The sequence below is a fragment of the Lissotriton helveticus genome, chromosome 2_1 (assembly GCF_964261635.1).
Source record: "Lissotriton helveticus chromosome 2_1, aLisHel1.1, whole genome shotgun sequence".
Taxonomy (NCBI): Eukaryota; Metazoa; Chordata; class Amphibia; order Caudata; family Salamandridae; genus Lissotriton; species Lissotriton helveticus.
This window is the reverse complement of record NC_136059.1, coordinates 568,802,359-568,827,362: the sequence shown is the minus strand read 5'-3', so window position 1 is coordinate 568,827,362 and position 25,004 is coordinate 568,802,359. Positions and strand designations below refer to the sequence as shown.

At 44.4% G+C, this 25,004-nt stretch overlaps 1 protein-coding gene across 5 annotated transcripts in view; it reads left to right on the top strand.

Moving 5' to 3' along the window:
• Positions 1–25,004, top strand: part of ANKRD31 (ankyrin repeat domain 31) — a 2,265,957-nt gene that overhangs the window by 1,695,806 nt on the left and 545,147 nt on the right. For all 5 annotated transcript variants that reach the window (XM_078675241.1, XM_078675243.1, XM_078675240.1 and 2 more), the window contains one exon: positions 2,806–2,902. In XM_078675241.1, the coding sequence (XP_078531367.1) occupies positions 2,806–2,902 (97 nt within the window). The remainder of the gene's footprint in view (positions 1–2,805; positions 2,903–25,004) is intronic.

Here is a 25,004-nt window from a genome sequence, read left to right as displayed (position 1 = left end):
GAGGCCTAGACAAGAGGGGGGATTCGCAGCCCCTGATTTAGAGGCCTGTTATCACGCAGCCCAATTCCAATGGTTCACAAAGTGGATGGCAAGGAGACTACGTACAGATGAAGACCAAGGGGGCATGGATCCGGACCTCCTCCAGCTTTCTCAGACTCTTCTCCGGCTCCCTTTAAGCAAAAGACAGATGCAGAGGGACCTGTGGGTGGTGCGACAATGCTGGAATCGTGCCAATAGGAGAGCCAAGGCAGGCCCCCGTATGCCCCTCAGATCCCATTGTGGGTCTGCTAGGCATTGCCGCATGGGGCAGATTGGCAGAGATTGCGAGACTGGGGGGATGTGGGGATCTCCGCTATTGGAGACCTCTATGAGGATGGCGCCCTCATACCCTTCCAGGACTTTATAGAAAGATATGAACTACCCAGGCATGACTTTCTTTTACATGTGGCATTGACGGCAGCCATCCGTAAGCATTGCAAGAAGGGGATGGTGGAACCGCCGACCTCTCTCCCTTGCCAATATGTGGTCTCTTCAGCAGGGATGATCAAAGCAGTTACCTGTCTATATAGGCGAATTACGCAGGAGATCAGATCTCCTTTGGAGAGTTTGCGCCTTAAATGGGAAGCGGACCTTGGGATCCCTATAGGGGAGTAGCCGTGGAAGGGGCTGATGGAACAGGCATGGAAATGTTCTTGAAACTCGAGATTTCAACTAATACAGTTTTATGTGTTCCATAGAGCGTATCTCACCCTTCACAAAATTAACACATTTGTCGCATCCCAAACAGCCTGCCCACGTTGCAAACTAGAAAACGCTAAATTTTTACACATGTTCTGGGAATGCCCCCTACTGAACGGGTTTTGGGGGGAAGTCATGTCCAAACTAGCTGAAATAACAGATAGAGATATTCAGCGGACCCCGGGATTTCTGATACACTGGTTCCCACACACTGCCCGTAATAAAGTTACCAGTAAATTTATAGAGTTGGGGTTAGTCCTAGCTAAGAGAGAAATCACCAGCCATTGGAAGGCGGTCACTGCACCTAATGCTTCATGGTGGCTGCGGGAGTATATAAAATGGGCTGTCTGTGAGGGGATTTTTAGACTACAAATGGCTCAGAGACAACAAATTGTTGGACATGGCTAGGGCATGGGTGGCGATGGTGGACTTGCTCAAGAGCCCGACGGATGACAATGACTGACCCACTGGGGGAAGGACTTGCACTTATGGACTGAGACGTTGCCTTTCTTGAGCGGGCGACTCGGATGTTGGACAGCGAAATCAGCATGGGGATTCCCCTTAAGTGGATGGCTGCTTCCTGGTACTGTGGTCCCGAATGTCTTGTAAGGGTGCACACTTCACAACCCAGACAGACGTGGCGTATCACAACATGTCTGTCGGGGGGAGGGAGGTAGATAGGGTTTGAGGGGGGTGGAGGGTAAGGGGGATTCGTTAACCAGTTAACCCATTCACTGTTGGGATAGTTAAGAGTACGATCCAGCAGGGAGTTGTAAGGATTTGACTCTCTAAGTAGAGATGTAGATTGCAAATATCCTAGAAATGTTGTTTAGGTGGATGACTACAGGAGCGGAGGCGGAGACACCACCAGGGAAGCAACTCCTAAGACTGTGTTACTATACCTGTACATAATGTTAAATATTTCAACCTTGTATGCATACTGTTTCCTCAGAGCAATGATCCTAATGTATCAGCTGTAACTGAATAAAATCTGTTTACAAAAAATAATATGATATATCCCTTCATTCTACAATGCACATTTTTTTATTTTGTAAATTTTATATTGTTCCGAGGAAAAGATAGATTGTACCGAACTTAAAGATTTTAGGCTTGAGACAATGCTTACCTGCCTTCTTAACACTACAACCATTAGAGCACGAAATGTTTACCAGCTCTTTAGCAATGTATTTGAAATGTGTGATCAGATTTAGGATATCAATGTAGAATATGAACCTGGTTTTCTTTTATCATACAACATTTTTAAATTGAATTTTATTTACATGTTTTTAATGATTGTAAAACAATATATAAAATGTGCTTTTATGGTTTATATTTGAAATCAAATAAAGTCTGTATTAAATTTAATTGAATTGATACACTACACTCCAGGCAAGAAACTATACATCAGTGTATCAAAGCGCACAAAAATAAAACACACAATGTGTAGCCCAATTTTGGTACTCATCATCATCCAGGTCATTCCCTATGTAATATGGGTTTTGGACCATTCTGTTCTCAAATGCTGATGAGGGATGAAATACATTATTATTTGGTACTGTGGTTCATTTACTGGTTAATGGTAATGATTGTCCACAAAACAAAATGCTGTTTACTAAGCTGGATGTTTATACCATACTGCCTATTATTTGGAGTACTTAGGTACTAGGTGCACACCACATAAAACAATCCTTTTTTTGGTGGAGCAATAACGCGATTTTAAGTTGGAAGCAAACAATTTTAGCCCCTACTGTGCAACTATTAATGAGAACTTGTTAATATATATAGCAAAGAGATATCAAGCATACATCACCAAGTTCCTGAAATGACACCAGGTGTAATATCAGCCTTACCCTTACTTCATCAAGATTAGATACAATAAAACATAACCTTATAGTATGTGCAGAGAAGCAGTAGGCACCCACCTTGCCCTGTGTAACTTTACAAATCCGGAATCATTTTGCTGAGCTGTAATTGACTTTTCAATAATTATGTTATTATGTTATTAACACACTAAATTTCCACTTTGATGAAAATATTTTCACTGTAGCTTTTTTATAATTTTAATAGATATCTCCATTCAAGAGATGACACAAATACAAGATGTGCTCAATGATGTGCTAAACAAACAGAAAACAGAGAGAGATGTCCTTGCAAAAAAATACAGGTAATGTAGCTTAATGCATCTGCTCTTATTAATTATACAGTCAAAAACACATTTTTACAGTCACAAAGCAAAACATGCTCTGCATATTTCGACCATGAGTGAACACATTTAGTCATGAACAAGCCTTGTTAAGAACATTTTGCTTTTTAACACTTTTTGTGCTTATACCGCTTACAATAGATGCAAAAACATTCATATATATATAGATATTGTGATCAAGGTATACCAAAATGCGTTGATCTATTCCGCCTGTATCCCTGTTAATGAGAAGGAAAAAATAAAAATTGCAAAACCTACGGGAGTGCGATCTGATTATTCATCTGTTGCAGAAGGATTTTTGTGAAGTATTTAGTGGCGTGATTCTGCTGCGGGATATCGCACCCATACTGAGCTCTGCCACAACCCGATGAAAGAGAACCAAGTTGGAGAATATATATATATTTAGTTAGGACCTAGTTTCCATAGGAAATCCACAACATTCTATTTGGAATAACTTTGGCGCCGGTGGACAAATCTTCATGAATTTCTCCATGAAAATTGCCTGCTCGGTTTCGATCCTTCCCTGAAAGTTTGGGGGTGATTCGTCAAGTGGGGGCCGGGAAAAAAGGGGGGTCCCAAAACATGTTTTCCCTATGAAATTTTCCATAGGGACCTTTAGCCAGGGCTACAGCCCGAACGGCTGAATGGAATTACACGAAATTTGACAAAGAGTAGAGTTCTGTTCACAGATTGTGCTTTTTGTTAAATGGTGTAAATCCGTTCAATAGTTTCTGAGAAAACTGCAAGTAAAATCATAGCGCTATCTAGAGACGGAGTTCAGCACGCGTACTGAAATCTGTTCAATTACGAGCGCGAGCTGCATGCTGATTGGCTGTGAACTGTCTGGCAACACTCGAAACCAGGAAGTGTTGGCGGCCATCTTGTGCCTCGCTAGAACCGATTCACAAGAAAACAGTAAAACAAAGTTCAGAAATAAGGGAAGGGGGTATGGTAGAGACATTCTGACCCTCTAGGCTTGCTTAGGGGGTCGTACATGGATGTTTAGGCTCTATTGTTTTTAAAAGAAAAATTGCGGCGTACGCGTATGGAAATACATAGAATTACGAGCAGGAGCTGCATGCTGATTGGCTGTCAATACTCCAAACCAGGATGTGTTGGCAGCCATATTGTTTGTCGGGAGAGCAGAGCCAGAAGAAAACAGTAAAACAAAGTTGAGAAATAAGGAAACGGGGCAGGGTAGAAACATTCTGAGCCTATAGTCTTGGTCAGGGGGGGGTATATGGATCTTTAGGCTCAATTTTTATTTAAAAAAATAATAAAATGGCAGGGTACTCGTGCAGTACTTGTACGCGGTGGAAAAGGTGAAAACAAAGTAGAAGTCCGTTCTATTCATTAGGTCCCGGGCGGGCAAATTACAGGGTCAATTTTTCTGCATAATGGGGGCTAGTAAGGTGCCCTGAGCACTGGGGAACGGCACTCCTCTGGTTTTCATTTTGAAGTATGCGGGGGGGTTACGGCCTTACTCCCCGCAGTCTTGCTAAGCGGCACCCCTCGGGTCTTTTAAAAGAAAAAAAGTTTGGAGCTCTCTCTCTCTCCCTGTACCCGTCACGGGGAATGCCACCTTTCCGGGGCAGTGATATGTAAAATGACCTTCCAGCTCCGGGTACCTGCATTGTCTGAAGATTTTTTTATTAATGTTGGGAGGGTGGGCTTGATAATACCTCCTTGTTAATTGCCATAGAAGGCTATGTTCTGGTGTTAACATGGGCTTCTATGGGAAATAACAAGGCCGTATTATCAAGCTCATTATCGCCGTTTTAACAGCAGTTTCCTGCCAATAAAACAGCGATAATTTTAACACCCATTCTTGATAATATGTACGTAAGTTTACTGGTCAAAAAAAGAGCAATGAGCCATATCAACAAAAGGCGATACATTATCGTCGCTTTTATCGGCAGGAAACTGCAGATTAAGCGACGATAATGGGCTTGATAATATGCCCTTGTGAATAACCATAGGAGCCCAGATTAACATCAGAACCTGGGCTGCTATGGGAAGTTACAAGGGCCTATTAGCAAGCACATTATCGCCGCTTTATCGGCAGTTTACTGTCGATAAAAGCAGCGATAATGTATCGCCTTTTGTTGATATTATGCTCCTTCATTTGTATGATAGTATGTAAAGCTTTCCTTTTTTTTGGGTGTAGCAGTTGTACTCTCTTCGTATGCTCAGCGTCGTTTCGAAGCCCACGTTTTCTTTTTCTTCAAGTTCAACAAGCAAACCTTTCTATATATCAGTTAGTAAATCTGTCGCTTTCTTTTCCCGGTTCGTGTGTGCCATCCTCTGCTGTACTTTTGTACAGTATTAATAGTCATATTTTTTACATATTTATTTGAAAGGTAGTGCCGAGGCGCCAAACGTTGATTACGTACTCCGTCCACCGCCATTTTAGTAGTTTCTCACTGATGTTTTTATTATATCTGTTAGTTAGAACTCAGTAGTTTTCAATCCTAGTCTTGAATATTTTACTATAGTATTTCAACATTATTTTTATTGTGGGCCGTCATACCCCTCCCCCACAAAATAAAAGAAGTATGTAGTTTTTTTTAATTAACTTTTATTAAACAATAAATATAAACGAAACTCAATTATAACTATATTAGAACTGGAAAAATAACTTAAACAATGTTATAAACAAATTGTGAAATGGATTCCAAAAGGTGTCCGATTGGTAATCTGCAAAAGAAAAAAGAAAATTAGAGTTTAGAATTATGTAGATGTGAGTAAATGAGTTGTAGCATTGCGGGGCATATTATCAAGAACGGTGATAAAATTATCGCCGTTTCAGTGGCAGGAATCGGCAGCTAAAGCGGCGATAATGGGCTTGATAATAATGTGTTGTGAATTCCCATAGCAGTCCAGGTTCTGGTGTTAACCTGGGCTACTATGGGAATTCACAAGGCCATATTATCAAGCCCATTATCTCAGTTTTTGCGGCAGGAAAGTGTCGCTAGAGTGACGATAATGGGTTTGATAATATGCTCTATGGAATTCCAATCGAAGCTCATGTTAGATGTCCTTCACATCTAACATGAGCTTCGATTGGAATTCAATAGAGCATATTATTAAACCTATTATGGCCACTTTAGCGGCAGTTTGCTGCCGATAAAGTGGCGATAATTTTGTTGCCAAGGTTTGATAATATGGTCCTCTCTACTATCATAAATAAAAGTTACACTACAGTTTTACGAGTGCAGTGTACCTGGTAAATTTTACTTGTTATAGTGCCGCATTCATGTGGTGTCTATATGGAAGTGCCTACTGCGTTACTAACGCCCGTTATGCCGAATTATTTCTAATGCATTCCTATGAAGGATTTGTAGATCTAGGCCTCTGTGCTTACAGTTGTATAAACCTTGCGGCCAAACACATAAGGAAGTGGACTTCACAACTCTACTGGGGCTGTTCTTCTACACGTCGAAGCAGACAGCAGTGTCTAAGTTTAAGAGAGAAAGAGAAATGATGTCACAGAGAGTGAGAGAGAGAAAGAGAGAGAAAACAACATTAAAACTGTGTCGTAGAGTCTGGAGTTGAGATTTTTTCTTGGAAAGTTAGATGTATATTTACTAGCTCTTTGCATCACTTTATCCATGTTAAAAGTGACTCAAAAGTGGCGTAATAAGGTTGTGGATCTGTTTGTCAGACTGTTCTAACAAATCTGTTGTCACTGCTCAGAGGTAATTATAGATTTTACAGTGAAGCTGCTGTACACTACGCACTCTGGGCCATATTATCAAGCCTGGGCGACAAAATTATCGCCACTTTATCGGCAGGAAAGTGTCGCTAAAGTGGCGATAATGGGTTTGATAATATGCTCTATGGAATTCCAATCAAAGCTCATGTTAGATGTCCTTCACATCTAACATGAGCTTCGATTGGAATTCAATAGAGCATATTATCAAACCTTATAGTGCCGCATTCATGTGGTGTCTATATGGAAGTGCCTACTGCGTTACTAACGCCCGTTATGCCGAATTATTTCTAATGCATTCCTATGAAAGATTTGTAGATGTAGGCCTCTGTGCTTACCGTTGTATAAACCTTGCGGCCAAACACATAAGGAAGTGGACTTCACAACTTCACTGGGGCTGTTCTTCTACACGTCGAAGCAGACAGCAGTGTCTAAGTTAAAGAGAGAAAGAGAAATGATGTCACAGAGAGTGAGAGAGAGAAAGAGAGAGAAAACAACATTAAAACTTTGTCGTAGAGTCTGGAGTTGAGATTTTTTCTTGAAAAGTTAGATTTATATTTACTAGCTCCTTCCATCACTTTATCCATGTTAAAAGTGACTCAAAAGTGGCGTAATAAGGTTGTGGATCTGGTTGTCAGACTGTTGTAACGTATCTGTTGTCACTGCTCGGAGGTAATTATTTATTTTACAGAGAAGCTGCTGTACACTATGCACTCTGGGCCATAATATCAAGCCTGGGCGACAAAATTATCGCCAATTTATCGGCAGGAAAGTGTCGCTAAAGTGGCGATAATGGGTTTGATAGTATGCTTTATGGAATTCCAATCGAAGCTCATGTTAGATGTCCTTCACATCTAACATGAGCTTCGATTGGAATTCAATGGAGCATATTATCAAACCTATTATGGCCACTTTAGTGGTAGTTTGCTGCCGATAAAGTGGCGATAATTTTGTTGCCAAGGTTTGATAATATTGTCCTCTCTACTATCATAAATAAAAGTTACACAACAGTTTTACGAGTGCAGTGTACCTGGTATATTTCAGTTGTTATAGTGCCGCGTTCAAGTGGTGTTTATATGGAAGTGCCTACTGCGTTACTGACGCCCGTTATGGCGACTGATTTCTAATGCATTGCTATGAAGGCTTTGTAGATCTAGGGTGCTGGGCTTACCTTGTATAAAGAGTGCGGCCACCGGAGTTCACCATTCAACTTGAACTCCGCTTCTATACGTCTATACGTCAAAGTATATTCAATAAGTTGCAGAGAATTCCATTGCTGTTGCTCGATTGGCCGTGGTTGCTTCTGAAGGATGTTTGCTGAAGGAAATAAAAGGACGTTTTGATTATTCATCGTAAACGGAGTTGCGTAACTACTATCAAAAGTGAATTTTAATGTGGGTTCTTAATATTTCGTAGTTAAGACTGTTGCAGCTCCAGCAAACAAAGGAAGATGAATAAGTTAATAGAGGCCTGGGACGGCCTTGTGACGCAGAAAAAAATATACTATCATGGACGCACAATTAATAATAATAGAGGCCTAAGCACGTGGCGTAGTACAGAAATACGACACAGAAATTTATGCACGCACAATTTTTAAGATTAGATGTGTATAGGACCTCGTTACTTATAAAGAAATATTTCAATTATGTAAGTACAATTTAAAAGCATGAAGGATAAAAAAATAGCATGATGCATATACAATTTACAGTGGAGGCTGATGTTGTGACGTCTTCTCTTACCTTTGCTTCTGTCGTCTTTTGTCGTGTCTTGAAAGGCTGCGGTTTCGCTGAGTCTGGGGTGTTTTCGACAGTCTGTCTGTCACCGCAGCACAGGCAGGCAAAAGAGAGCGTGCTCACGTCAGTGCCCGCATTATATGGGAACCGCGGGGGCTGACCACACCAAGGCCAGGGCCGTCATTGGTAGCGTTTTCGCGGTCTGTAAGAATGATTGCCCTGGGGGACATGCCATTGGGTAATGTATTGGTTTGCAGGCTGAATGATAGCAAGCATGCTAGGTGGTGGCATGTGGGTAGTGTGGGCGGGCGTGCACTGCGCATGTGCAAGTATGAGTGTGTGCACTAACAATTAACAACAGAGAGAGATGGGGACGGTGTTATCATGTGCGCAGAGGCAGGCCCAGAATCGGATCTGCAATGAGTCAGTACTTTCAATCATTCTCTTAGCGCGCCCTGAGCTCTGATTTGTCACTGAGAGGGAGATCGCACCATAGTTTGTACTGCTTATCATACTCAGCGTGTGCCCGCACATATGGTACAAATATGCTTTGATGTTACGCGTCGCATTAAAGCTTCGGTGTGACATCATGTACGGCGTTCTGTACGCGAAAGGGGGCAATGTTTCTACTTGGTTTAAAACATGTATGTATTTAATGTACATAATAAGGGCAGACATTTGGCATAACTATGAATTTTTTAAAATACTTGTAACAATCATATATTACTTTTAAAAAGAATTACACAAATCGCGGTAGAACATCATGCGTACTCGTATTGAAAGAACTGCGCAAGCGCATCATAAGCGTACGCAAAGCCATGTGACTTTAAAAGCAGAGATTTGATTGGTTCATAACTTTTCCTATTGCGACTGTTGAAAGTTCCGTCCCATTATAATTATTCGACTTTGACTTTCAAAGAAGCATTTGTTCTGAGAATCTTCCAGCAGTTCTTCAGAGGGAGATTTCATTCCTGAAGAACGTCCAAAGAAGAGGAAAGAAGCTCTAATTTGGAAGTTTTTCACTTTTCCAGAAGGTCAAAAAAATGTTAATGCTCCAAAAGTAACCGGTAAAATTTGCCAAACAACTCTTTCAAGGGGTGATCCATGTAAAAAATACTCCTTTGGCACAGCAAATATGGTGCGACACACGAAGAACTTGCACCCCAAGAACTTTGCTCGAGCTGCAAGACGGAGGTTGCACGAGAATCCACCTGCTACTGCATCAAGCACATCAACTGCGGCATCAGCATTTTCAGCAAGCAGACCACACCCACAAATTGATTCTGACTTTGCTAAAGTTAAAATTTTATGCATTTTTTGCGATAAACTTTTGTGTTCTGGGGAACTGTCTATAGACTTGATGAAACGCAGGATGCAGGATCATTGCTGTCCTCGAAATTAGTTGTTCTTTTTTTCATTCTATTGTTCCACTTGGAATTTGTTGAGAAAACACAGAAAAAATACAAAAGAAAAAAAAATTCTTTTCAGCACTACCTTTGCTGGTTAAAAAAAGAACTATATTTCTATGGTAGTGTGTAAAAGGTGGTTAGAATGAATGTGTAGTTCATAAATGAATGAATGAATATGTTACTAGTGTATGGAGAATGTGAAAGTGCAGAACTATAAGGAACTGCTACAGCATAAATCTATAAGTCTATAAGGTGTTTATCTATAGTATACTGTAGTATGTCCGAAGCACTTGAATGTATCATATGTACATAAATATGTTACAAGTGTATGCTTCAATGTGCGCTGCTGGTGAAAGTGCCTGGGTGAATTTGTATGTGTTAGGGGTGGATTTAAAATCCGCTTGTGCCTCTTTTACACAGCCGTTGCGTCACTTTTGTGAGATAGCGGTGGTGCAAAAGATGTGCCATGGTGTGTGCTATTAACAATGTGATGCATCTGGAGGGTGTATTACATTGTAAAGCGCTGCGCCAGAAGAGGCTTTCTTGTGCAGAAGGGGGAGAAGCAAGGCCTCGTAAAAGTGACTGAGTGAAATGTATAAAGAAAAACCAAAGGAAATGATGGACGGAGCGTTGACAATACAAGCACTCACCCCCAGTCAACTGATCTGGGTTTAATCCATCACCGTTCTTTAGCCCACTCTGCCACCCCAGTTCAGACATGACCATATGCAAATCAGTCTGACCCTGTGCCTCATGGGAACAGTCCAGCCCGAACTGCCAAGCCATGCCTTCCCTGGACCGGAAACAAGCTACCGAGGACCGGTTTCTGGCATTTCAGCCGTCTTCAGCCCGGCTTGCTGGAATCCAGTGGCAAAGAGAGCAAGGGACTCACGTCTGAGCATACCCTGCCAACTTATGGCGAACAAAGAAAAACCAAAGGAAATGATGGACGGAGCGTTGACAATACAAGCACTCACCCCCAGTCAACTGATCTGGGTTTAATCCATCACCGTTCTTTAGCCCACTCTGCCACCCCAGTTCAGACATGACCATATGCAAATCAGTCTGACCCTGTGCCTCATGGGAACAGTGCAGCCCGAACTGCCAAGCCATGCCTTCCCTGGACCGGAAACAAACTACCGAGGACCGGTTTCTGGCATTTCAGCCGTCTTCAGCCCGGCTTGCTGGAATCCAGTGGCAAAGAGAGCAAGGGACTCACGTCTGAGCATACCCTGCCAACTTATGGCGAACAAAGAAAAACCAAAGGAAATGATGGACGGAGCGTTGACAATACAAGCACTCACCCCCAGTCAACTGATCTGGGTTTAATCCATCACCGTTCTTTAGCCCACTCTGCCACCCCAGTTCAGACATGACCATATGCAAATCAGTCTGACCCTGTGCCTCATGGGAACAGTCCAGCCCGAACTGCCAAGCCATGCCTTCCCTGGACCGGAAACAAGCTACCGAGGACCGGTTTCTGGCATTTCAGCCGTCTTCAGCCCGGCTTGCTTGAATCCAGTGGCAAAGAGAGCAAGGGACTCACGTCTGAGCATACCCTGCCAACTTATGGCGAACAAAGAAAAACCAAAGGAAATGATGGACGGAGCGTTGACAATACAAGCACTCACCCCCAGTCAACTGATCTGGGTTTAATCCATCACCGTTCTTTAGCCCACTCTGCCACCCCAGTTCAGACATGACCATATGCAAATCAGTCTGACCCTGTGCCTCATGGGAACAGTCCAGCCCGAACTGCCAAGCCATGCCTTCCCTGGACCGGAAACCAGCTACCGAGGACCGGTTTCTGGCATTTCAGCCGTCTTCAACCCGGCTTTCTTGAATCCAGTGGCAAAGTGAGCAAGGGACTCGCATCTGAGCATACCCTGCCAACTTATGGCGAACAAAGAAAAACCAAAGGAAATGATGGACGGAGCGTTGACAATACAAGCACTCACCCCCAGTCAACTGATCTGGGTTTAATCCATCACCGTTCTTTAGCCCACTCTGCCACCCCAGTTCAGACATGAACATATGCAAATCAGTCTGACCCTGTGCCTCATGGGAACAGTCCAGCCCGAACTGCCAAGCCATGCCTTCCCTGGACCGGAAACAAGCTACCGAGGACCGGTTTCTGGCATTTCAGCCGTCTTCAGCCCGGCTTGCTTGAATCCAGTGGCAAAGTGAGCAAGGGACTGAGTGAAATGTATAACATTTTATTCAGTGAGTTTTGAGCTTATGCTGTGTCAAAACCTTGCATGTGCTTGAAGCAGGTGTAAGGATTGATACAGCATTGTGAGCATAGGGCCCCAAGATAATTGCTGGAGCTGTGTTATACTTGCAACCGACGTCAAGCAATAATTCATTCAAAAATTACTTTGCAATTCAGTTTTATTATTATTTAATAATAAGAATATGAAATATAATCTAAAAAATTAAATAAATATAAATATTTATATTAAAAATATAAGAAATTAGTATAAAAAGAAAGACAATAATTAATACATTTATAAATTATCATTTACAAAACCTTTGAAATTCACTGAAAAAACCATAGGTTTCACACACGTTATAGTTAGGAATTAGCATTTTTAAAAACCTTGCAAATTCATTGACAAAACCATAGGTTTCACACACGTTATAGTTAGGAGTTAGCATTTAAAAAACTATGCAAATTCATTGAAAAAACCATAGGTTTCACACGTTATAGTTAGCTGAACATTTCTCTCATACAAAACCTTTGAAATTCCTCCGTTATAGTTAGCTCAGCTCACTATAACTTGCGCGCCCGCAATGCACTGCGGATGACATCACATATTACATCACTCATGACATGGTCAGTGACATCACTCATGACATCACTGATGACATCTCAAATGACATCACTGATGACATCATCCTTGTGGCAGACCTGATCTAACTGTAATATAACCTTTGATACACACAATCAAAAATAGAAACTCAAATTTTCAAAAAAAATGGAGATACCAATTCCAGTTAGAACAACCTATTGAGTAATCCCAAAATCTAAATACACATCCACTCATTCACCAACAGTTCTATATAGCCACTCATGCATGTACTCACTCATCATATGTACTCATACACCTATATATCATGTTATACACCGACACTCATCTATAGAGTTACTCACACACATACTCACACATGCAAATAAACTATCAAATATCCATTTACTTGCATATACAGCTATACACCCACCACTACACTAACTTCTACAGAATCGTAGATATACTTACTCTCTTAAACAATCACTTATAGAAACACATACTTATTCATACAGGATGTCTTAGAATCTCTCGCTCTCAGATATACTCACTTATATACTTCAATACTCACATATACTAGTTTAAAACATATGTAGTTACTCATAAAGATACAATTGAGACAGTCATTCGCTCACTAACGCACCCATACACACACTCATCCACCCATAAAAGTCCTGCACACATACTGTCTTCAAAACGCATACAAAACAGTGAGTCAGTCATTCATGCATCTGTGTGCTAAGTAATAATCCCCACCGAACCGTACAAACACTAATTTTGGTACTCAAAAAACCAACTAATAACCCATATACACACTCATGTAGCTACTCACCAACCCATGCAGCCACTTATATACAAAGTGAGACACTGATACAGATATTTAAATATTTAAAGATTACTCTCTAGTACACCTTTTCACTAAGATATACTTAATAAGTCAGTTATACAATCAATTTTACAAAAACAAATCCATTTACGCACTTATTTACCCATTTATTCTTCCATCGACCTTTAGATATACATATATAAAAAATATATATTTTTCAGAAAGACACACACTCACTGGATGATGTCATCAGTGATGTCATCAGGGATGTCATTTGAGATGTCATCAGTGATGTCATGAGTCATGTCACTGACCGTGTCATGAGTGATGTAATATGTGACGTCATCAGCAATGCATTGCGGGCGCGCAAGTTATAGTTAGCTGAGCTAACTATAACGGAGAAATTTCAAAGGTTTTGTATGAGAGAAATGTTCAGCTAGGCCCTGCAGATGGCAAACGAAGTGGGGTGCCCAGTCGTGTGCACCGGCGGGGCAGCGAAGTGACAAGCACCACAACTCACAAAAAAGGTAAAGAGGGCACTGAATAACACAGGATCTTCTCTTTGTATCTGGCAGGAACAACAACATTAAAATGCCCTAGTACCAAAATGTAGCATTAGTGCTACAACAGTCTTCAAGAGGACCTGCGATGCCGCTTCTGCCTCCCGTACCCTGGAGGTGGCACATGGGTCACGCAGTACGGTCATACTGCGGTGGGACGCACACTCGTTGACCTCTCATGGCACTGCTCAACACTTCAGGGAGGACGCTTTCCATTAGTTATGTTTTCTGATGACGTGTCGCGCCGGCCCGTCCAACAACAGAACTCCCTTAGATCCAAACAGACTCTTCCACTCTCTCATCGGAAGTGAAACCAGGCCATGCGGACACTTTCACAATACAACAGCCGGGAATACACTTTTTCTGTAAAAAAAAAACACATTCCTTCCTCCTAATTAATCAAATAAACGTCTCACTGAAGAACAGTGCCCAGCTTCGATCGGTAAAAAGCTGTTACAATGACTTTTTTACTTCGAGATACCATTACAACGCATGCATTACCATGCATGCGTTGTACATCGCAAAGTCATTACTATGCATCTGTTTAGAAAGCATGGTCATTTAGCACACATGCCTTTACAACACAATGACCATGCGTTCTAAAAAACATGTAGACGATCCACTTCGTTGTAAGGAAACAGAGGAGAGATGAACCACGAGGAGTGAGAGGTAAGGGGGATTGGGCATGGAGTGGGGGTTTCTTTTCTAGGGTTTTGGGTAGTTCAGTGGTGTTTGGGTAGTGCAGGGAGTTGTGCTGGGGGTAGGGTTTTAGGGTTTAGGGTAGTTCAGTAGTGTAGGGGGTCATGCTGGAGGTAGTGTTTTAGGGTTTAGGGTAGTGAAGTGGTGTATGGGTAGTGTAGGGGGTCGTGCTGGGGTAGTGTTTTAAGGTTTAGGGTAGTGCAGTGGTGTTTGAGTAGTGTAGGGGGTCATGCTGGTGGTAGTGTTTTAGGGTTTAGGGTAGTGCAGTGGTGTTTGTGTAGTGTAGGGGGTCGTGCTGGGGGTAGTGTTTTATGGTTTAGGGTAGTGCAGTGGTGTTTGGGTAGTGTAGGGAGTCGTGCTGGGGTAGCGTTTTAGGGTTTATGTTAGTGCAGTGGTGTTTGGGTAGTGCTGGGGTAGTGTTTTAGGGTTTAGAGTAGTGCAGTGGTGTTTGTGTAGTGTAGGGGGTAGTGTTGGGGGTAGTGTTTTAGGGTTTAGGGTAGTGCAGTTGTGTTTGGGTAGTGTAGGGATTCAAGCTGGGGGTAGTGTTTTAGGGTTTAGGGTATGGCAGTGGTGTTTGGGTAGTGTAGGGGTTCGTGCTGGGAGTAGTGTTTTAGGCTTTAGAGTAGTGCAGTGGTGTTTGTGGAGTGTAGGGGGTTTAGGGTAATGCAGTGGTGTTTGTGTAGTGTAGGGGGTCATGCTGGGGGTAGTGTTTTAGGGTTTAGGGTAGTGCAGTGGTTTTTGTGTAGTGTAGGGCGTAGTGTTGTAGGGTTTAAGGTAGTGCAGTAGTGTTTGTGTAGTGTAGGGATCATGCTGTGGGTAGTGTTTTAGGGTTTAGGGTAGTGCAGTCGTGTTTGTGTAGTGTAGGGGGTCGTGTTTTAGGGTATGAGGTAGTGCAGTGGTGTTTGGGTAATGTAGGGGGTCGTGCTGGGGTAGTGTTTTAGGGTTTAGGGTAGTGCAGTGGTGTTTGTGTAGTGTGGCAGGTCTTGCTGGGGTAGATTTAGGGTTTAGTGTAATGCAATGGTGTTTGGGTAGTGTAGGAAGTCGTGCTGGGGTAGTATTTTAGGATTTAGGGTAGCCCAGTGGTGTTTGTGTAGTGTAGGGAGTCGTGCTGGGGGTAGTGCTTTAGGGTTTAGGGTAGTGCAGTGGTGTTTGTGTAGTCTAGGGGCTCGTGCTTTAGGGTTTAGGGTCGTGCAATGGTGTTTGATTAGTGTAGAGGGTCGTGCTGGGGTAGTATTTTTGGGTTTAGGGTAGTACAGTTGTGTTTGGGTAGTGAAGGGGGTCGAGCTGGGGGTAGTGTTTTAGGGTTCAGGGTAGTGCAGTGGTGTTTGTGTAGTATAGGGGGTTGTGCTGGGGGTAGTGTTTTAGGGTTTAAGGTAGTGCAGTGGTGTAGGGGGTCAGTGAAATTTAGGGTAGTGAAGTGGTGTATGGGTAGTGTAGGGGGTCGTGCTGGGGTAGTGTTTTAAGGTTTAGGGTAGTGCAGTGGTGTTTGAGTAGTGTAGGGGGTCCTGCTGGTGGTAGTGTTTTAGGGTTTAGGGTAGTGCAGTGGTGTTTGTGTAGTGTAGGGGGTCGTGCTGGGGGTAGTGTTTTATGGTTTAGGGTAGTGCAGTGGTGTTTGGGTAGTGTAGGGGGTCGTGCTGGGGGTGGATTTAGGGTTTTGAGTAGTGCAGTGGTGTTTGGGTAGTGTAGGGAGTCGTGCTGGGGTAGTGTTTTAGGGTTTAGGGTAGTGCAGTTGTGTTTGGGTAGTGTAGGGATTCATGCTGGGGGTAGTGTTTTAGGGTTTAGGGTATGGCAGTGGTGTTTGGGTAGTGTAGGGGTTCGTGCTGGGGGTAGATTTAGGGTTTAGGGTATGGCAGTGGTGTTTGGGTAGTGTAGGGGTTCGTGCTGGGGGTAGATTTAGGGTTTAGGGTAGTGCAGTGGTGTTTGTGTTGTGAGGGGGTCGTGCTGGGAGTAGTGTTTTAGGCTTTAGAGTAGTGCAGTGGTGTTTGTGGAGTGTAGGGGGTTTAGGGTAGTGCAGTGGTGTTTGTGTAATGTAGGGGGTCATGCTGGGGGTAGTGTTTTAGGGTTTAGGGTAGTGCAGTGGTTTTTGTGTAGTGTGGGGGTAGTGTTGTAGGGTTTAAGGTAGTGCAGTAGTGTTTGTGTAGTGTAGGGATCATGCTGTGGGTAGTGTTTTAGGGTTTAGGGTAGTGCAGTCGTGTTTGTGTAGTGTAGGGGGTCGTGTTTTAGGGTATGAGGTAGTGCAGTGGTGTTTGGGTAATGTAGGGGGTCATGCTGGGGTAGTGTTTTAGGGTTTAGGGTAGTGCAGTGGTGTTTGTGTAGTGTGGCAGGTCTTGCTGGGGTAGATTTAGGGTTTAGTGTAATGCAGTGGTGTTTGGGTAGTGTAGGAAGTCGTGCTGGGGTAGTATTTTAGGATTTAGGGTAGCCCAGTGGTGTTGGTGTAGTGTAGGGAGTCGTGCTGGGGGTAGTGCTTTAGGGTTTAGGGTAGTGCAGTGGTGTTTGTGTAGTGTAGGGGTCATGCTGGAGGTAGTGTTTTAGGGTTTAGGGTAGTGCAGTGGTGTTTGTGTAGTGTAGGGGCTCGTGCTTTAGGGTCGTGCAATGGTGTTTGATTAGTGTAGAGGGTCGTGCTGGGGTAGTGTTTTTGGGTTTAGGGTAGTGCAGTTGTGTTTGGGTACTGAAGAGGGTCGAGCTGGGGGTAGTGTTTTAGGGATCAGGGTAGTGCAGTGGTGTTTGTGTAGTATAGGGGTTTGTGCTGGGGTAGATTTAGCGTTTAGGGTAGTGCAGTGGTGTTTGGGTAGTGTAGGGAGTCGTGCTGGTGGTAGTGTTTTAGGGTTTAGGGTAATGCAGTTATGTTTGGGTAGTGTAGGGAGTCGTGCTGGAGGTAGTGTTTTAGGGTTTAGGGTAGTGCAGTGGTGTTTGGGTAGTGAAGGGGGTAATGTTTTAGGGTTTAGGGTAGTGCACCCAACCAGCCAAAATATCCGTGGACAAAGGGGATCCTGACTCTTTTGAACGCTCCGCCAATTTAATAATTTGGGTTAAGGGCGCTACCACGTCGAAGACCTATCAATTCCTTTCTTGGGATCCCTCATATACTTGGAGAAAAAGGTAAATGGTTTCTCATCAATTTCAGGCGTGTGTCCCACCTTCCCTTCAGTGAGGCCCTGGGGCATTCTCCCCTCATCCTATTCCTGACCTCTCTTTCAAGGGGTTGATGGATTTTCCCCACCACATACTCTGCCACTTTGGCGTCAGGGGTTCTCTCCACCGACCTAGGATGGTAAATTTGAGTAGGCTCAAACATGTCCAAGTGGACCCCGTCCCCAACCGGGGACTGAGAGGAGTGGGACTCTGGATGCCAGGGACGCCCCGAGTCCTTATCCTCATCGGAGGAGAAATCGTTCTCCGATACACCACCTCCTTCTAAGGGAAACCCGCCGTCGGGGTCTACAATAGTGGTGACAGCGTCACAATTTTCTCCGGGTTCCTCTTCCTCCCGACAGGGTGCATGTTTTAGCGTTCGCGCACTCTTGAGGAAGGTCTCCGTAAGTTTATCAAATCCTTCCAAGTGCTCCGCGTTATGCTTAACTGCCCTTTTATTCCCCATCTTGGAGCTACTGGGACCCGCCACCACCAGATCTGGGTCACTGACCACCCCAGGGATGCTTTTCGCCAGCTTATCAACATGATCCCTAAGAGGAGCCAGTGCCCTAGAAATAGCCAGAGAAAGGGCTTGGTCCACTGCTGGAAGGAGAAGTTGGGGGGCCATTCCTCCTCCACTACCTGGTAGGAGGAGTAAAAATGGTCTTCTGGAGAAGACATGAAAGCAGAGGGTGTGAGCACAGAACAAATGCCCTTAATATCCTTAATTTACAACAAGGTCCCCGGTAGCTTGTCTCCTCTCTGGTGACGAATTGGCTTGGTAGTTTGGTCTGCCCTGTTCCCATGATGCACTGGGCCAGGGACAGACTAATTTGCATATAGCCAGGTTCTGAGCTGGGATGGGGCAGTGAGATAAATAACGGTGATGGATCAAGCCCTGATCTTTGGACTGGGTAAGAGTGGTCTGCTTAATTCAGACACTCTGTTCATCACCACCCCCTTTTCTGAATCGTTTTTGGCCACTATAGGTGTGGCAGGGTATACTCAGACATGAGTCCCTTTCTCACTGCTCCATCAGGATTCAAGCAAGCCGGGCCGAAGAGGCTGAAATGCCAGAAACCGGTCCCCGGTAGCTTGTCTCCTCTCTGGTGACGAATTGGCTTGGTAGTTTGGTCTGCCCTGTTCCCATGATGCACTGGGCCAGGGACAGACTAATTTGCATATAGCCAGGTTCTGAGCTGGGATGGGGCAGTGAGATAAATAACGGTGATGGATCAAGCCCTGATCTTTGGACTGGGTAAGAGTGGTCTGCTTAATTCAGACACTCTGTTCATCACCACCCCCTTTTCTGAATCGTTTTTGGCCACTATAGGTGTGGCAGGGTATACTCAGACATGAGTCCCTTTCTCACTGCTCCATCAGGATTCAAGCAAGCTGGGCCGAAGAGGCTGAAATGCCAGAAACCGGTCCCCGGTAGCTTGTCTCCTCTCTGGTGACGAATTGGCTTGGTAGTTTGGTCTGCCCTGTTCCCATGATGCACTGGGCCAGGGACAGACTAATTTGCATATAGCCAGGTTCTGAGCTGGGATGGGGCAGTGAGATAAATAACGGTGATGGATCAAGCCCTGATCTTTGGACTGGGTAAGAGTGGTCTGCTTAATTCAGACACTCTGTTCATCACCACCCCCTTTTCTGAATCGTTTTTGGCCACTATAGGTGTGGCAGGGTATACTCAGACATGAGTCCCTTTCTCACTGCTCCATCAGGATTCAAGCAAGCCGGGCCGAAGAGGCTGAAATGCCAGAAACCGGTCCCCGGTAGCTTGTCTCCTCTCTGGTGACGAATTGGCTTGGTAGTTTGGTCTGCCCTGTTCCCATGATGCACTGGGCCAGGGACAGACTAATTTGCATATAGCCAGGTTCTGAGCTGGGATGGGGCAGTGAGATAAATAACGGTGATGGATCAAGCCCTGATCTTTGGACTGGGTAAGAGTGGTCTGCTTAATTCAGACACTCTGTTCATCACCACCCCCTTTTCTGAATCGTTTTTGGCCACTATAGGTGTGGCAGGGTATACTCAGACATGAGTCCCTTTCTCACTGCTCCATCAGGATTCAAGCAAGCCGGGCCGAAGAGGCTGAAATGCCAGAAACCGGTCCCCGGTAGCTTGTCTCCTCTCTGGTGACGAATTGGCTTGGTAGTTTGGTCTGCCCTGTTCCCATGATGCACTGGGCCAGGGACAGACTAATTTGCATATAGCCAGGTTCTGAGCTGGGATGGGGCAGTGAGATAAATAACGGTGATGGATCAAGCCCTGATCTTTGGACTGGGTAAGAGTGGTCTGCTTAATTCAGACACTCTGTTCATCACCACCCCCTTTTCTGAATCGTTTTTGGCCACTACAGGTGTGGCAGGGTATACTCAGACATGAGTCCCTTTCTCACTGCTCCATCAGGATTCAAGCAAGCCGGGCCGAAGAGGCTGAAATGCCAGAAACCGGTCCCCGGTAGCTTGTCTCCTCTCTGGTGACGAATTGGCTTGGTAGTTTGGTCTGCCCTGTTCCCATGATGCACTGGGCCAGGGACAGACTAATTTGCATATAGCCAGGTTCTGAGCTGGGATGGGGCAGTGAGATAAATAACGGTGATGGATCAAGCCCTGATCTTTGGACTGGGTAAGAGTGGTCTGCTTAATTCAGACACTCTGTTCATCACCACCCCCTTTTCTGAATCGTTTTTGGCCACTATAGGTGTGGCAGGGTATACTCAGACATGAGTCCCTTTCTCACTGCTCCATCAGGATTCAAGCAAGCCGGGCCGAAGAGGCTGAAATGCCAGAAACCGGTCCCCGGTAGCTTGTCTCCTCTCTGGTGACGAATTGGCTTGGTAGTTTGGTCTGCCCTGTTCCCATGATGCACTGGGCCAGGGACAGACTAATTTGCATATAGCCAGGTTCTGAGCTGGGATGGGGCAGTGAGATAAATAACGGTGATGGATCAAGCCCTGATCTTTGGACTGGGTAAGAGTGGTCTGCTTAATTCAGACACTCTGTTCATCACCACCCCCTTTTCTGAATCGTTTTTGGCCACTATAGGTGTGGCAGGGTATACTCAGACATGAGTCCCTTTCTCACTGCTCCATCAGGATTCAAGCAAGCCGGGCCGAAGAGGCTGAAATGCCAGAAACCGGTCCCCGGTAGCTTGTCTCCTCTCTGGTGACGAATTGGCTTGGTAGTTTGGTCTGCCCTGTTCCCATGATGCACTGGGCCAGGGACAGACTAATTTGCATATAGCCAGGTTCTGAGCTGGGATGGGGCAGTGAGATAAATAACGGTGATGGATCAAGCCCTGATCTTTGGACTGGGTAAGAGTGGTCTGCTTAATTCAGACACTCTGTTCATCACCACCCCCTTTTCTGAATCGTTTTTGGCCACTATAGGTGTGGCAGGGTATACTCAGACATGAGTCCCTTTCTCACTGCTCCATCAGGATTCAAGCAAGCCGGGCCGAAGAGGCTGAAATGCCAGAAACCGGTCCCCGGTAGCTTGTCTCCTCTCTGGTGACGAATTGGCTTGGTAGTTTGGTCTGCCCTGTTCCCATGATGCACTGGGCCAGGGACAGACTAATTTGCATATAGCCAGGTTCTGAGCTGGGATGGGGCAGTGAGATAAATAACGGTGATGGATCAAGCCCTGATCTTTGGACTGGGTAAGAGTGGTCTGCTTAATTCAGACACTCTGTTCATCACCACCCCCTTTTCTGAATCGTTTTTGGCCACTACAGGTGTGGCAGGGTATACTCAGACATGAGTCCCTTTCTCACTGCTCCATCAGGATTCAAGCAAGCCGGGCCGAAGAGGCTGAAATGCCAGAAACCGGTCCCCGGTAGCTTGTCTCCTCTCTGGTGACGAATTGGCTTGGTAGTTTGGTCTGCCCTGTTCCCATGATGCACTGGGCCAGGGACAGACTAATTTGCATATAGCCAGGTTCTGAGCTGGGATGGGGCAGTGAGATAAATAACGGTGATGGATCAAGCCCTGATCTTTGGACTGGGTAAGAGTGGTCTGCTTAATTCAGACACTCTGTTCATCACCACCCCCTTTTCTGAATCGTTTTTGGCCACTATAGGTGTGGCAGGGTATACTCAGACATGAGTCCCTTTCTCACTGCTCCATCAGGATTCAAGCAAGCCGGGCCGAAGAGGCTGAAATGCCAGAAACCGGTCCCCGGTAGCTTGTCTCCTCTCTGGTGACGAATTGGCTTGGTAGTTTGGTCTGCCCTGTTCCCATGATGCACTGGGCCAGGGACAGACTAATTTGCATATAGCCAGGTTCTGAGCTGGGATGGGGCAGTGAGATAAATAACGGTGATGGATCAAGCCCTGATCTTTGGACTGGTTAAGAGTGGTCTGCTTAATTCAGACACTCTGTTCATCACCACCCCCTTTTCTGAATCGTTTTTGGCCACTACAGGTGTGGCAGGGTATACTCAGACATGAGTCCCTTTCTCACTGCTCCATCAGGATTCAAGCAAGCCGGGCCGAAGAGGCTGAAATGCCAGAAACCGGTCCCCGGTAGCTTGTCTCCTCTCTGGTGACGAATTGGCTTGGTAGTTTGGTCTGTCCTGTTCCCATGATGCACTGGGCCAGGGACAGACTAATTTGCATATAGCCAGGTTCTGAGCTGGGATGGGGCAGTGAGATAAATAACGGTGATGGATCAAGCCCTGATCTTTGGACTGGGTAAGAGTGGTCTGCTTAATTCAGACACTCTGTTCATCACCACCCCCTTTTCTGAATCGTTTTTGGCCACTATAGGTGTGGCAGGTTATACTCAGACATGAGTCCCTTTCTCACTGCTCCATCAGGATTCAAGCAAGCCGGGCCGAAGAGGCTGAAATGCCAGAAACCGGTCCCCGGTAGCTTGTCTCCTCTCTGGTGACGAATTGGCTTGGTAGTTTGGTCTGCCCTGTTCCCATGATGCACTGGGCCAGGGACAGACTAATTTGCATATAGCCAGGTTCTGAGCTGGGATGGGGCAGTGAGATAAATAACGGTGATGGATCAAGCCCTGATCTTTGGACTGGGTAAGAGTGGTCTGCTTAATTCAGACACTCTGTTCATCACCACCCCCTTTTCTGAATCCTTAATATCCTTAAGGCACCCCCTCGCCGGTGCTCCAACAGCTGGGCTTTCCCCGAAGTTTTATTAGAATAGACTGAGGCGCAATACCAATTACCACCACCAGATGGCACTGGTCTCTAACGTGGCCGTGTGGGGAAATCACCACGTAGCAATGACAAAATTAGGCGAGGGTTGGTCGGGAATCAAGCGGACACTAAAGGAGTGACCGGATTTCCAAATATGCGTAAAGACCAGCGGGAGCGCTCGACTGAGCTTCCTCGCTCGGACCAGACGCGCCTGACAGTATCCCACCGCGTGCAGCGGGAGAAACTGCAAGGGGGAGAACGTGCTCAGGCAAGAGCCTGCTGCGGGGGGAACACGAAACAATACCAAGGCAATAATGCTAATAACGTGCACAAGAAACCGCTATACAAACAGCAACAACCAAAGATTATGCCAAGAATGTAAGGAATGCACTTAACTGACGAGTAGTGAAGAAAGAGGAAGCGGAAGGGACGTCACAATATTATATACGATGGACTGTGATATGATTGGAATATAGTTGCCTTGGAGACTACCCCCCTAATGGTTCATGGGTTGTGTAGTCTTTTGTTTAATGATTGTTGTGTTATGTTTTCTTTGAACTGCTATGAAAATAAAGTGAGGAAAGATATCCATAATCCTCACCTCTGTCCTGCCATAGAATTCATTAAACTTTATTCGATCTGATTTAGAAATATAGATCATAAAAGTGTACATAAAAACAGTAAATACTCTTTCCTAATACAATACAGTGAGAATTAATGAAAACCAGTAGGTAAAAACGAGTGTTACAAAGTCAAGTTCAGAGCAACTTCAGGTTAACAGAATAGTAAAGTTCAATGTTTCACAAGATCAATCTTATGTACTTCGTGCAAAATACGCAATAAGGGGTTCAAGTAAGTTGTAACGCTCCAATACCTGACCAGTCTGCACTATGTAAAACTGCAGAAAAACTCAAATTAAAAAGTGTTTTGCACACTTCCGACATTGGGCTATATATGGGCTACATCTGGGTGATATTTGTGCTACATTTGGGCTCTTTTTTCTCTGATGGCCATCTTGGGAGACTTATTTGTTATGAAGTTTCCTAATTTTCTCATTTACTGCAGTCTCCTCAGTAGGAAATGCTTTCAGTTTTTTACTTTGATTCCATCAAGAAGGCATTCAGATGTGTCGCACAGTTGCCATAAATTCAGAATGTTAGCACTCTAGTTGTACATTAGATCACTGTAGTAAAGCTACTGCTCACCAGGGAGTTAACTGGAAGTCTACTGCTGGTTTTGAAAGTGATTGTTTCAGTCTGCATGTCAGAATTTTCTAATGAAATAGAAGAGGATTAGAGATCTCACTTAAAACATGCCCTAAATGTTCTTTCTGCAGCACTAACCATAATTTCTATGGCACAACGAACCCCCTCATTTTGTTCCTTTTTAAATTAAATGTTTTAAGTGTTACCAGTGTATTCCCATCAAGAACACTCTGGGAAGCTGCAGTAGAACACAAAGGCATCAACTGACAGGCTGCTCCTGTTGAAATATAACAGGAAGATATTTGAGATCTCACTTAAAATATGTCCTAATTTTTCTTTCTACAGCACTAACCATAATTTCTATGACAAAATGAACCCCCTCATTTTGTTCCTTTTTAAATTAAATGTTTTAAGAGTTACTAGTTTATTCCAATCAAGATGTCTTCAGGTGTGCCATAATTTTGTCATAAGTAAGACTTAGTGCTCTAGTTGTTCTTTAGAACACTCTGGGAAGCTGCGGTAGAACACAAAGGCATCAACTGACAGGCTGCTCCTGTTGAAATATAACAGGAAGATATTTGAGATCACAATTGAAACATGTTCTAATGTTTCTTTCTACAGCACTAACCATAATTTCTATGACAAAATGAACCCCCTCATTTTGTTCCTTTTTATATTAAATTTTTTAAGTGTTACCAGTTTATTATAATCAAGATGGCTTCAGGTGTGCCATACTTTTGTCATAAGTAAGGCTGTTAGCACTCTAGTTGTTCTTTAGAACACTCTGGGAAGCTGCAGTAGAACACAAAGGAATCAACTGACAGTCTCTGCCC